Source organism: Equus przewalskii, chromosome 1 (genome assembly GCF_037783145.1).
Source record: "Equus przewalskii isolate Varuska chromosome 1, EquPr2, whole genome shotgun sequence".
Taxonomy (NCBI): Eukaryota; Metazoa; Chordata; class Mammalia; order Perissodactyla; family Equidae; genus Equus; species Equus przewalskii.
The window spans coordinates 140892332-140907408 of NC_091831.1; the positions used below are offsets into that span (position 1 = coordinate 140892332).

The 15077-nt window shown below is 35.9% G+C and overlaps 2 protein-coding genes across 38 annotated transcripts in view; one reads left to right on the forward strand and one right to left on the reverse strand.

Annotated features, from left to right (window-relative positions):
* Positions 1–10875, reverse strand: part of FGF7 (fibroblast growth factor 7) — a 58925-nt gene extending 48050 nt beyond the window's left edge. The window contains exons 1-2 of the mRNA XM_008521516.2: positions 10499–10875; positions 9353–9908 (exon numbers count right to left, since the gene is read on the reverse strand). Of these exons, the coding sequence (XP_008519738.1) occupies positions 9353–9638 (286 nt within the window). The 5' untranslated portion in view covers positions 9639–9908; positions 10499–10875. The remainder of the gene's footprint in view (positions 1–9352; positions 9909–10498) is intronic.
* FAM227B (family with sequence similarity 227 member B) overlaps positions 1–15077 on the forward strand; it is a 202296-nt gene that overhangs the window by 116654 nt on the left and 70565 nt on the right. The gene's annotated exons all lie outside the window — the stretch shown is intronic.

The following is a 15077-nucleotide window of genomic DNA, read 5'->3' on the forward strand; positions in this document are numbered from 1 at the left end:
TCTCCCTGTACACATGTCCTCTCCTCCCTTCAGTGGTGGTCACTGAGTTTGGGATCAGTCTAAAAGTGTTGCTAATAAGTAGGAAGATTCCTACCCAAAAATTATCAGCCCATTGCTTGTTTTTACTAGGATAGCTCATTTAATTCTTAAAGACTTTTCCTCTGTGTCCCCTTTTAATACAGATATTCCATAAGCCAATATCAACTATGAATTTTTTTTCTGCATATAGATTTTGATATGCAGGAATTAGTGGACAGTCAGATAAGAATAGGAATGGGTGTTGCGGAGGCCATAGTTTTCCAGAATTGGTCTTCGTCATGCCCTGCCAATCACCCTTCCTGAATCACCAGTGATACCTGTGTCTGCTTAGATTGTTGGCCTCTACAAGAAAACAACTTTTCCGCTAGTCTCTTGAAACTACCTAGAAAAACATTAAATCAAATAGGTTCTAAAGGCCAATACTGTTTTTTCTTTAAATGTGAGAGTGAGAGAGAAGTGAATTGTACTTCTCTCTCATTTCGGCAAGGCTTTTAATTCTTGTCCACATTAAATTTTTATGATACTTTAGTAATCTATTTCTTACCTATAACTAAATTTTGGATGTGTAAAAACTTAAGGGAGAAATATATTAAGTGATTGCCAATTCTTCTTGCTTCTTCCACCTCTTGCACTGGGCTAAGTGCTGCCCATTGGGAGACAAAAGGAAGAGTAAGAGATGATGCTTATCTTTCCAAAACTGACATTCTAGAGGCATTGCCAGATGCAAACAGAAAGAACCATAAGACAAGGCAAATGTGCTGTGGGTGGTTAGAGAGGCAGTTCTATTTAAAATCTCAAATAAGCGACCTCTTAAAAGGATGTGGAAATTAATTCATTAAACTTGCATTTCTCCCTTCGGGTTATGCTAAATTTCAAACTTCTAAATAGTTTTTAGCCAGTAAATGAAACTTACTCTGTTGATATAATTAAAATAACTTTTGCTCAAACTACATTTTTGAAAAGTAGAACACAGCTTATTGTTTTTAAGTACATAAGATAAGAATTTTTCAATCATGTTGGAATCCTTAAACATTTTTGGGTTACTGCATGGGAAATGTTTTTGCTTAGTTTCTAGTTTGCCCAAATAATAGGTATTGGGCATCATTTCAAATTAGAAGAGTGATCCTATAAAGCTACTCAGAACTCAGAAAGAGCTTCAAACTAGGCTTAAATCTCACTGCAAATCTCTGGATTTCAGGCCACTATCCTACCCAAAATACTACCCTGAGTCTAAAATCATATGCAGGCTTCTGACTTTGGCACAAATTTGTGGTTCAAGATCATTCTTAAAACATTGGTTCAGGTCAATTTTATAGTCTTTTTATTTGGAACAAACAACAGAGTGGAAGCTTGGTTTAGTTCTTCACTACACCACAGATAGATCCCTAGGCAATAGCTCTCAAATTGCAATTTAATGAAATTTAAATGTTTTACCCAAATCAGGGGGGAGAGTGGTGGGAATTGGGGGTGGGAGGCACAGGGAGTGTATGTACTGTGTTGTCAAATAAGTTTGGGAAGCCGTATAGTCTTCTCCCAGAGCTGTGTGATTCATATTAGTGTAGTATAGGCTCAGAGAGTTTCTGCTGTGAAAAACTTGTTCAACTTTACTTAACTTAATATTTCCCAATTGGTTAGCCACAGAAACCATGCTGCAGGAAGAACCATTAATATCTCAAGGGACGCTAGTGTTCTAAGAAACAAAATTTGGAAGTGCTGCCTTAAGAAAAATCTGCAAGCTTAGTTGATTCTGAATTTGATCTCAAATCATTTTCTCAACATTATCTACAATTACATCTAAAGTTCTAACAAGGAGATAAGTAGAAAATATTGTAATAGCTTTTAATGGAACATGATAAATATGGTATTTAAGGACGTTGAAATATGCCTCATTTCTCTTGTCTTAAATTAATCATAAAAGTAACCCAGTTTCAGAATAGTTCTGTTAAATAAACAAAGATTGTTACAGTTTTAGACACAAATTTAACTAATAGATTCAAACCTCCTATTTGAGCACCGTCTGCAATAATCATTTTCAACCCCTCTGTACACTATTTTGTTTTTGTTTGTTTTGTTTTGAACTCAGAAATCCTGCCACTACTATCTTATCAATCTATTGCCCTTATTCCTTAAATGCTTCAAAAACTTAGTAGAGCTATATTGCATGAGACTCCTTTGTATTTAAATACACCCTAAACTTAAAATGCAAAATCCATTAATTTTTGTAAAAAGTCCTTTTTCCTTTCCTCTCTCACTTTTTTCTCTCCCATTCACAGACAAAGGTATTTTCTTCCTATTTATTCTTAGAAGGACACTGGCTAGTGGCTCTGTCAAGTACTTGTGTCCCCTCCAGTAGAAGTGGTCACATTCTTCTGCAGGGAAGTCGACTGGAGCAGATGGAGAATCTCTAGAGCCAGGTCTCCCCAACAGACCTCAACGCTCTTCCCTCTGAGGAGGATGTCGTCTGCCTAAAGGGCAAGTTTTACCAGGATGTGGATATTGGATAAGTCTACTCTCTCCTTCCCCACCCAGATTCCTTTGTTTTTATGTATTACTACACAAACCCGTGCACACAACCAGCTGAATAACTTTAATGACGTTTTCTCTGTTAGTGAATTTGGTATGGCTTCTCAGGTACGGATATAATCTCAAACGCAAATATGAATCTTGGTCAAGAGACAGTTAAATGTTCAGCGACCCTTTAATGTGACTTTCAGAACCGTGTGAAAGTTAGAGGATTTTCCTTTTCCAACCTATTTTGCATGTAGAAAGATTGGCTATGAACCTGGAGGACATTATGCTAAGTGAAATAAGCCAGACACAGAAGGACACTACGTGATACCACTTATGGGGGGAATCTGACATAGTCAAACTCACAGAAGCAGAGAGTAGAATGGTGGTGGCTAGGGGATAGAGGGAGGGGGAAATGGGGAGGTATTAGTCAAAGGGTACTAAGTTTCAGTTAGACAAGATGAGTAAGTCCTAGAGATCTACTGCACAGTGTATGCCTGTAGTTTACAATGCTGTCTTGTATACTTAAATATTTGCTAAGAGAGTAGAGCTTATGTTAAGTGTTTGTATCACAAATAATAATAATAATAAATAAAAAGGGCAGGAGGAAACTTTTGGAAGTGATGAATATGTTTTTGGCATAGATTGTGGTGGTGGTTTCACAGATGTATGCTTCAAATTCATCAAGTTATTTACATTAAATAAGTACAGCTTTTTGTATGTCAATCATACCTCAATAGAGTGGTTTTTAAAAAAAAGAAAGATTGGATCCAGTTTAGAAAAGGAAAGGATTCATATAGAAGCCCATTTCATTTAATGAACTATTTTTTTCTCCTTATTATACAATTCCTGCTTTTTCTTCTATGTGCCATATGTGAAATTAAAATATAGAGAAGTATTATATTTCAATAGTGATGTGAAGAAGTTACTGTGCTACCAAAAGTTGTTTCATTCAGATGAAGAAAGTAAGGATCCTTAGAAAAGAAAGCTTTTCCTTAATCTGAAACTTACAGAGAACGAACCTCAGCTTCACATCCTTCTCGCTAACCTAGATAGACCCTCTAGCCTTGGGGTTTCTTCCCTTCTGAGTTTTCTAGACTGAAGGTTGTCTCTTTAAATCGCTACCTTTGAACTCTGTGGGGTGACCATAGGAAGTGAGATCCTAATTTGGGGGCATTTGGGTTCATAGTTATAAGTGGCTCATTTAAGTGCTGAGTAAGCTGACATTGATGTCTATACTCCAGGTCCCCTGCTGCAGCGCCACTTGAAAATCTCAGAAGAGATTCAGACCTGCCTGTCATTGTAAGACTGTGGCACAGGACCTGTTCTTCCCTGAAACGAACTTATTCACCAAATAAGCCTTCTTACGTAGTAGCTACAGAGCTGTCATCACATGCATTTCCAGGCCAGTTCACCAAATGTTGGAGCCACTGAGATTTGTCAGAGAGGTTAAATGGACCCAGAAGAACTTCCTCAATGCATAATTCAGAGATTCATTTCTGATAAGCCCATTTTGAAATCCTCCATGGTACAAGTTAACCCTGGAGCCCTCTAAGGGTTCCAAAACATTTCCAGGACACTTGAGGGGATCCAGGCTGAATTAGAACCTTTGGTCCCATTAAGGAGTGGTTTTCAACCTTAGCTGCACATTAGAATCACCGCTGAGCTTTAACAGACACAGATGCCTGGGTCCTCCCCACCTTCATGAGATTCTTATTTAAGTGGGCTGTGGTTTCCCCAGTAATCTAATGTGATCCCCTAAGTCATGTCAGAATTGTCTGAGGAACTTTTTAAATTCCTGATGCCCAGGCTGAACCCCAAATCAATTTAATGAGAATCTTTGTGAGTGGGACCTGGCATCAGTATTTGTTAAAGTTCCCCAGCTGATTACAATATTTAGCCAAGTCTGAGAAATAGAAAAATCTAGAAAAGAAAACTCTTCCTTATATCTAAAAGCTGGCTTCTTGTGTTCTCTCCAGTTCAGCTGGGTCTCTGAAAACTATAGGCTGAAGAGTTGCAATACAGCTGAGTCACAAGGGAAGACACATGATCAGATGCTCTGGGGTGATATAGAAATGAAAGTGATGGTCAGTTCAGATGAGGATTTACAACATAAATAAGAGATGCACCTGTGGCAATAAATTATTAGCACTTCATAAGTGCCAGGCACTTATATTAGCCAAAAAAAGAGATGAATACTATAAAATAAAAATAATCTTTAATATTATAGTTTTCAAAGAATAGCTAATATTTCCAAACCTGCTCTCCAGCTATTTATATGTCTTCCCTAATTTAAATCCTTGACAACTTTCTTAAGGGAATGCAGGTCACCAGTTCTACAGAATTTCCCCATTTTGTCAATAATTCTAGGCTTTTGGTTCAACTCCATGGATATGTTTCTCATTGTGTATTTTTTTAAAGGTGGAGTTGTCCTGGTTTTCTTACCTTTGTTTTGATGGTGTGAAGTATTGTTCTTTTAGATAACTTGCTAAGAACTGTTTGGAGCATAAGCAAGTTAACTGTCTGCACATTTAGAGGTGGTATGTACGTTTGCTAGCTACTAGCAGAAATAATAGTTGAAAAGGAGCTTATCCAAAGATTTGTTGACAATTGAGTCGCTGAAGATTTTATGGCCAAAGTCAAATCCAACCACACTGTGTTTATTTGTTTTTTGCCAATTGTTAGGCCATATCCCGTCACAGTCTAACAATCCAAAAGAGAATATTGCCAAATCGTTGGCCAATTTTCAGAATGGCTAACCCTTTTCTTGCTATGCTACAATGCTTAATTATAACTAACAAGTGAGGCGTACTTTTTCTTGAATCAGTGGTTTATGACAATTAAGGATTTTTTCTTAAAAGGAATGAGTGATATTGACCATTTTGGGGAAGAGCAAAACTTTTTAGAAATTGTATTTCAAAAGCAAGAAAACCATCCTGAGGGACCGAGTTCTCTGTTCCACATCTGTCTCTCAGGGCAGTTGTCTTTGCCCAGTGCACTGCTGCCGTCTCTCACTCGGCACCTCAATTCCCAGCTTAAACAGCAGTGTTATTTCTGTCAAGTGTGGAGTGATTGCCTCTGTCTGCTGATGGACTGCCTGGTCCAACAGTTATCTAAATTCACCCTCTGCCTTTGTCTTCAAGGGGAGCACTCTCACAACAGCAGTGGAAGCATTGACCATTCATTGCCAGTCCCTATATGAGGTTATTAATGCTCTCCTTCTGCAAAGAATATGAATATTTATTCCATTTTGGAGGGCACTTTATGCTTTTATTACCCTTATTATTAGTTCAGGTTAGGCTCCAGTTTCATCACTTAGAAACCTACTGTAAGGCTAAACGTGGAGCCACCAGAGAGAACAAGTTGAAAGGAGAGGCTTTCTTGCCTCCTGGTAAGAATAGTATGCAATCTCAGGACCAGTTCCCAACAGCAGCTTCTTTCCCCCAAGAGTCGGAAATGTGGTCCAGCATCTCTTGGCCTCTCATGAATGCCTCCATTTACATAGTTGGGTTTTCCCTATAGGTCAACTAATACAAGTTTTATTTCCATTGGGTTCCTTGGTGCACTTTTTCTGCAATTTACTTACTCTAATCTAAATTTAAAATATTTCACAAGGCAACACTGTAATTAAACCTGAATTGAGATCTTCACAACCCTGGGTAGCTTAAATAATTTCTTAAATTCTCTGAAGATATGAGACGTGAGCTATAATATCTACCTCTTTACCATTCCCCTTCTCTTCCTCCAGGCCCTCTGTCCATCTACACCAGCCTAACACCTTCTGGAAGCAGAATTATACATCCAGATTTTTTACCTCTCCTACTCACTCCACCATTATCTTAGCAATATCTTATAAACCACATACTTATGCTGGTGATGTAAGCAGTCTTTAGAGGCCCATTAATATCCTCAGGTCACTTTCCCTTTCATTCAAAGCAAAGCTATGAGAAGGACCGGGGACTTTCTTATGGTAACTCAGAGAACAATTATGTTTCACATAGCTGACATTTCATGCAAAACTTTATCATGTGAGACATTTAAATCTATATCATCTTTAAAAACCTCCAAAGAAGGGTGTTTAACAACCTGTTAACAAATTTAAGGGGTCACAGCAATGAAAATGAAATGCAGAATTTGATTCTGATCTTTACCACTTTCTGAACTTTGCTGCATTTCGCTCTAGTAGACAATTAAATTACCTGTTACTCTCATTTTAATGAAAATAGGAAGAAAACATCTTTTGTTCATTTGTTCATTTATTCAATTAATGATTGAGGAATGTAAACAATCTTCATATTTGTAATTTCAAATTTCTCATCTTCTCTGACTTTTTAAACAAATTCTGTTGAGCGCTTTCTTTGTACCTGGGTTTCTTTGTACCTGGTAACACTAGCTTCAACTTTATGTGTGTCAATTTGCATGTTTTATATGTGGGGCATTCACTCTTAAAATGGGTAAAGCTGACCCTTAAATAATAGGAAATGACTATCAGAATTCTAATAAGTTATTCCATATATTTTCCAATGAGTATTTTCTTCTGCGTCTTAGGATTTCCTATAGACAACAGTGAATTAACCCCTTTTTAACTATGGAAAAGCCTGATTGGCTCCTTCTTCGATAGGATAACAGCACAACTTGACAACAGTTTTAGGGTTTAATTAAAGGATCCTGATGAAAGTTTCCCTTTCCATGAGAATTTACCATAGCAGGAAAGTATGTTTTTTATATAGTCTATGAGAACGCTTATAAAAGTGAAGAATATTTACATAATCTATATCATGTCTTCCTTCCTTCCTTTCTTCCTTTCTTCTTTCCTTCCTTCCTTCCTTCCTTTCATCCTCCCTCCCTCCCTGCTTCTTTCCCTCCCTCTCTCTCTCTCTCTTTCTTTTTCCTTGTTGAATTAGTGTTAGAGGAGAAATGGTATACCAAATTGGCCTTATGATTACTCAAGGTTAGTGCTAAATTGTTTTTCAAACTATCAAATAGCTTTAGCATTTTGTTTATGTTTATAAACAGCTGAGTTTCATGATTTTAAGAAATTTTAACACAAAATAAAACATGTGTGAATGCATTCCAGTTGTATATATTTTGATCCCAAATAATTATGCGTATTATTCTTTTCACTGCCTTTTACATCTAATTTTTCACTTTTTTAGTATTTGGTAAAGTTTTCAAAAGGAATTAATTGTCGTATGTAAGAATTCTACAGTGTTTAGGTTTGATAACCTCATTACTATACTTTGAAATTAGTTCTGACAGCTCATCTTACCATTGAGATAATATTCACTTTCATCTCATTCAATGTGTGTGATAATTATATAATAAGTACTTAGATTTGCTCACATTTATGTTATATATTCTGTGGTTTAGAATAGAATAGACTGTAGGAATTAGAAAGTGTATTGGAGATCGTCTGTACATATCCCACATCTTACAGATGAAAAAAATGAGAATCAGAAAAAGTAAGAAATTGTTGCAAAGTCATTCACAGACAGGGATTGGGCCTATGTGTCATAACTTCCACCTGGGCTCTGTCTTCTCCTCCAGGTTCCGTTATCCATGATAAATTTCAATAACTTTTAAGTAAATTGATTATAAGCCAAATTCTGTTGCTCACATAGAAATGACTATCCACAAAGATCCTCTCATTTTCATTGGAAACATAATTTCCCAGATTCCCATTTGTTGGTTCACTAGTTAAGAAGACTAAAAGCCATTCATTAAACAAGCCACAAAAGTTTAAAATATTCACTGTAAGCCTGGCACTGTGCTAGACAAATGTTTACACCATCATCCCCATGCATTCTTTTTCAGTTGACTTTAACACACATAGTATCATAAGATGATATAATAATAACATTGTTCAAGTGCTAGTCATACAAACAAAATTTATTTTCACTCAGGGATTTTAAATTCTTAATGTATATGTTGAGGTATACATTTTACCCCATTAAATTTAATATTATTGAAATTTATTATTAATCATAACTGCTAAAAGATAAATCCAGTCCTAATATTTCAACATGAAAAGAATAACTGATTCTTGGGGAAAATGTAAGGCTTCCTAATTGAAAATCACATCAATTAACATCTCTTCTAACTCCCTTTTATTTTTCTACGTTTACATTTCTCTTAAGATAACATAGAAATATGGTATAGAAGATTTAGATAAAGAAAATGTTAGGAGGAACCTATTTTTCTACCTGGGTGAAATAATTAAGCAATCTAATACAGGGTCATTATGACATGAACAGATGAGGATACCACAGATTCCCTTCTATTTTATAACTATGCACAATTGCACAAGTCACTGAATGCATTTTTTAGCACAGATTAAGTATTTTACATCACAGACATATTCTGTCAAAGGAAATCAAGTTATTTTTTAAAAATAAATTCTCTGTTCCTTAAACTAATACGTAGTCTTTGTGAGCATTTACTGAGTACTCTTTTACAGTTCCTAATGAGTTTTGCTAGAAGACAAGAAGTCACATTTCACTGTGAATAATATCATTTACATTTTGCTTAATTTATGGGCATTTTGAGCTTAGAACAATGAGAATATATTTTCAAAATGGCTTAGGTAATCAGCTCCAACTATAAAATTAGTAGATTTGCCCTGTTCCAGAAGATGTTTTTGAGAACATAGGTCATCTATCCCAATTTAGGGAAATTAAAAGATAAATTAAAAGTTAATTTGTTTCCCAAAAAAAGGGAGACTGAGAAAGCATGTCACTTGAAAATCGATCTTTTCACAGGTTGTTAAGGTTCCTAAGCAGTGCTCTAAATAAAAGACGATACTTACTGAAATTGTTCTTCATCTCTTGAGTCCCTTTGACTTTGCCTCGTTTATCAATCCTCAGATACCACTGTGTTCGACAGAATAGTCTTCTCACTCTTATATCCCCTCCTTCCATGTAATCATAACTTCTTGTATGTCGCTCGGGGCTGGAACAGTTCACATTTGTAGCCATTTGCTCTGGAGTCATGTCATTGCAAGCTAAAGATATAGTGCCCACTAAACAGATAATGTGAAAGCATGATCTGTAGAGCAAAGTTGGCAGGATCCATGTCAGTATCCATTTGCGCATTATAGTGTAGTGCTCCGGGTGTTCATGAATAACATAATGAAAATTAAATCTGGAGTTGATTTTTGCTTCTAGGTCATTGACCTCTTCCTATCTGTGAATTGTAGATTGATTTAAGAAAGAGTAGTTTCTCCTTCCAAATTGTTAGCCTTATCCTTTCAGTTCCTGATAACAATACAGGATTCCTCCTTAAATAACTCTCTGTTGGTGTATCCTTATAAAAAACAGGTTGTAATAAGCTCAGTTGCTGCGATGCTGTTTGCTACTTGACTTCTGTTTGCAATGAGAGATTAAGAGTGGGGAGGGGAGGAGAGAGGAAGATGAAAAATTGTATGTATAAATGTCAGTGGGTAAATAGTATTATAACATTCAATTTATACTATGAAGGTACCTTTAAAACAACTTTCACAGAGGATGTCGACATCTTTACCCCTCTGTATGTAGATTTATAAAAGTTATGCATTAGTAGAGACAAGTCAGAATATGACTGTACCATTCATTTCAGTTGCTATTTGGTAAGAAACATTCTGCAATTCGAGCCATTGTTTTAAATTAAGTTCTAAAATTACTGTTAACAAAGTATAAATGCTTTCCCCAGATTTCTTTATTGTATGCTTTTACATTTGTGGTTAATCAGTTATTTTCTCCTGAACTGCCCAGATTTCTCAAGTTAAATGTCAGGATTGCTCTGGAGAACTTCAGCCTTATCTTTATGTAAGTTCTATAGCATAATTGCTATAGATAACTACATGGCTCAAAACTCTGGTAACTTTACTTTTCCCCTCAGCTCTAAAACCAGAGAAAGAGATAAACTACTAGAAAACATTCAGCATTGTTTTTAAAAACAAATAGCAGTAACTTACTTGTTCTGTTGATAACAGCTGGATACACAAGAATTCCATGTCTGTTGTCTGCCTGGTGCAACTTGAGCCTCTCTACTGTAGCTACAAACTATTTCTCAGCTGAGAAATTCTCCAGCAGAATCATAATTGTTTCCATAAATCAACAGGCAAGAGGATTTTCTCTGTGTGTGTGAGCGCGTGTGTGCTTGTGTGTGTGTGTGTGGAGCCTTTTATTCAGGGCTTTTAGATAAATACCTTTGCTGACCTCATTGGAAGCAATTAAAACTTAACCAGTGAGCTGTTAGTTGAATACAACAGCAAGAATAAAGGAGGCTTGTATAGTATTCATTCAATGGTCATGAGAGGGAGCTATGAACATGGTTTATGCTTAAATCTACAAATGGGTCCCTAATTTGTAGAAACAGATCTTTGATTCTGAAGCAGTTAGCAGGGCAAAGGGAAATGTTTAGACCATATTTACAACATGGCAATTGTATATAAGTTCAGAAATATTCCCTTGAATATTTATGAGGGATTTTTTAATCGTTATAAAATCTTTTCCACAGCTTTATGATGCATGCATTTCTACTATTACTCCTTTGTGCTCAGAATGTTAGAATAAAACTATTAGTAGGTATTAACTCACATCTTAGTATCCTAAAGCACTGTATAGCTGAGTTAAGGATATGTCTCTTCATAAAGAGACATTTCACCATTGTATATGAGTTTAATTCTCATGTCTTATATTCCTAGACTGAAAGTGAGAAGACCTAGGTTCTTATGACCTTGGCAAGTTATTTGACGTTCCTGAATATCAGCTGCTACTTTGTAAAATTAATGTATTAGTCTAAATGATTCTATGATGCCTTGTAGTTTTAAAATTCTGTGACTCGTGACATATACTAACTACTAATATAAGGAAGAGGATACATACTTTTAAAACTTATTATTCTTAAAGATTAAAAACAAAGAAAATGGTTTTACATTGGTTATCAGTGTTTGACTTTTGCCTCAATAAGAACATTAGCACAATAAGTAAATGTTAATTTATGGATGGAATTATAAGAGGTATAGCTAATATAGATAAGAGAAGGCTTTTTCCTTTCCAACATGAATTATTCTCCCTTTTACCTCCTGGTCTAGTGTATATATAGTAGTATTCTAGTGCTTTATTAGATATTTGTTGCAGAATAATTACATTATTAATCTAAATCAATATTTAGGAATGTATATTAAAATTCTCTTTCCCATATTGATACTCTCAGAACACAAACACACACACACACACACACACACACAACACACACACACACACACACACATACACACACTGCTTGAAATACACTACTTTACCACCAGGTGGTGCATGTAGACCAAATAGGAAAGGAAATTGTCCATTCAATTGGATTACACTTTATGTGATTTCTCTTTGTGTCTACGCTTTTAAGGAACAGAATCAAGAGCACAGAATAGTTTAAATGTACCCAGTTATTCTTTAGGCACCAGATATTGAAATTTCAAAGTTTCTTAGAGCAGAGGAGGGTAGGCCCTTCTATAGTCGCATCTGTTGAAAGCTAGATGGCTGCAAAATATTCTATCATGTATTTCTCTAAAAGGAGGAAGAGGAGAAGGAAACAAAGTATGATGCTACTGTGTTCTGAATCATACCCCCATTAGTTTCACAGGTAACAGTAATGATCAGGGTCAGTATTTCCAGGACTTGGATATTCCCTCTAAAGAAATGACAATTAACAGTCAGTTCACATGTTAAGATATTCAAGAGCTACTAAATCTATCTGTTCCACACTGACCCTACAGATTTTAAACCAAGAAATCAAAAGATTTCAAGTCAAAATTTACTAATTACATGCTCAAGACTTAGGTAAAAGAAATAGATAGTTCGTTGATAGAGTAAAGAGTGCTTAGTGCCTCCTTGAAATCTGCCCTATAGGGTTAATTGCAAAACGGAAACAAAGTAAGTATGAAATTGTGATCTATGCACTGTAAGTTCAATGGATGCCACTGTACTCTGTGACTTGAAAATATGATCCCAATAATATTAATGAATGGATTAATCTCCACAAGGGAACTATATTTAAATCTTTTGATTATCGGTTTCCTTAAAGGAGAACAACTAATTCAAGATGGGCCCACAACCTGTTTCACTAGCACCACAGCTGTAATGAAGAACTCTCTTATGCCCTTATTATACCAACGCTTCAAGAGAGATTCTTCAGAAACCAAGAGTAACTTAGGTATCACTAGATGGGTAACCCTCAGGGTTGTTTTAAGTTCTTAGTAGTAATAACATGGACAAGTATTTATTGCTCTTGTTTTAGTGTACATATAGTGATAGGCTAAGCACAGAGATACTTTGAAGAAGTGTCTCTTTTCTCATTTCTAGATTGAGTTAACTTCATTTTTAATTGAAAACACCTTTGTCTCTTGAGCTTTAAATTTGTAAAACAAAGGATCCTTAAATCTGTTCCTAAAAATTGACTTTTTAAAAAAATGTCCTTAGAAAGTAAAGACCAGCACCTGGGATTCTTCAAAAAGAAACAAAGCCTAATACTTGTCTCGTTTGATTTGGGGACAGGATATATGAAAAAGAATACAGAGAATCTATTTCAGTGAATATCATGAAAACATAGGCAAGGTAATGATTAACCACCTAGTTTTGCTTAAGCAACCTCCATTATATCCCTATTTCATGAAAAGGTAAATGATAGAAAATAACTTTGTTGAATGACTTTTGCATTTTAATAATTAATTTTAAACCTATGCCACATTCGTAAGTATGTGTAGTATAGTCAGTAGAAGGGAATATAATTAAATACATTTGTTACTTTACATTCTTACATCCTATCCTGTTCCTCATCCTCCTGTTCCCGTCTTTTGCCCAAAATATAGGTAATGATTGTTATTAGTTTCTTGTGTATCTTCCCATAGTTTCCAATGCATATACAGGCAAATATATATAGATTTTTTACTTTTCCTCTTTTTATACAGAAGGTAGCATACCGTGCACAATGTTCTGCATGTTGCACTTTTTACTTAAAGTAGAAGATCTTTCTATCTCAGTATTTAGGAAATTTCCTCACTTTTTTTTTACAGCTGCATAGTATTTCATTGAATGGATGTATCACAGTGTATTTGACTAGCTTCCCACTGATAAACACTTAATTTTTTTCCAGTGTTCTTCTCTTTCCAAAAAAATTGCTGCAATGAATAAAGTTATAGATGTGTCATTTTTACTGTGCAAATATATCTGTAGGATCCATTTCCAGAATTTGTCTGGGTCAAATGGTATACATATTTATTATTTTGGTAGATATTGCCAACTTACCCTCCACAGATGTTGTACTAGTTTTACAATCCCACTAGCAGTACATAAGTGTGCCTGTTTGTTTAATATAATGTATAGTCAAATTTTGGGGTTTTCCTAATCTGACAGGTGAAAATGGCATTTCATTGTGGTTAACCCCTGCATTTCTCATCTTATGAGAGGAAGTGACGATCATGGACAAGTACTATAAAGAAAAGGTACATGGTGCTATGAGTGTCTACAATAGGTGGCAGTAGGGAAAGTTTCCCTGCAGTAGTGCTGGTAAAGCACAGTTTGAAGGGTGAGTGGGAGTTAATAGGTGAAGAGTTACCTGTAAATGTACAAGGACTCTGTGTTGAAAGACAGCATGTTCTTTTCAATAACGAAACACCACTGTGGCTCTAGTAAAGAAAATAAGAGGGACTATGGTGTGCGAAGAGGCTGGAAAGGCAGACAGGGTCCTGGTGGGCTGTTGCAAGGAGTTTGATCAAGAGCAATAGGAAGCCATTGTAGTGTGTTAAGCCAAAGAGTGACGTGATCAGAATTGCACTCCCTGCCTCTATTCTGACCCAAACTTACTTAATTCCTATTAGCAAAATGTTTATGAAATATTAAGTTATGTTCATTTATCCTATTTTTTCTATTCTTCATATTTTCAAAAACCCAAACTTTGTAATTGGAAAGGAAAGATAGGGGAGAAAAAAGTCATATACACTTCCTGACTTGGGTAAAGCCTAAATCCTTTTCAAACGGTTGTACTAAATGCCCTAAAAAGAAGGGAAGCATGAAAGTGCCTTTGAGAAGCAGCCCAGGGAAGGTAAAGTCCATAGACAGGGAAGGACAGAGAAAAGTCCATTTGGGGAGCCAAGCTCCTATATTTCTGGTAATATCACAGCACGCAGCAGAAGCAGAGAAGCACCAGAGAGTAAGAGCTGCCTTATGTGTCTAAACAGATGAGCCCATAAGCACCCCATCATAAAGATTTCCTATGTTTTAAAAGAAATCTGGAAGAGCAGGGAGCCAAGACTTGAAGGAACTGTGTGAGCGGAGTTGGTGAATGCCCAGAAGTAGCCAGGGTAGACAAATGACTCAACAACCAAAGGCCCTTGGCTTGGCCCTGAATAAAACCCTTGAATCCTATCCCATCTTGAAGCAGAAGAGGGAAACCCAAGAATAATTGAGGTTAAGCTTCTACCAACTGGAGGGATGAAATTCTCAAAGTTGAAGCTAGGTTGATTTATAAACAAAAATTTTATGTTATTCCTTGTGTATTTG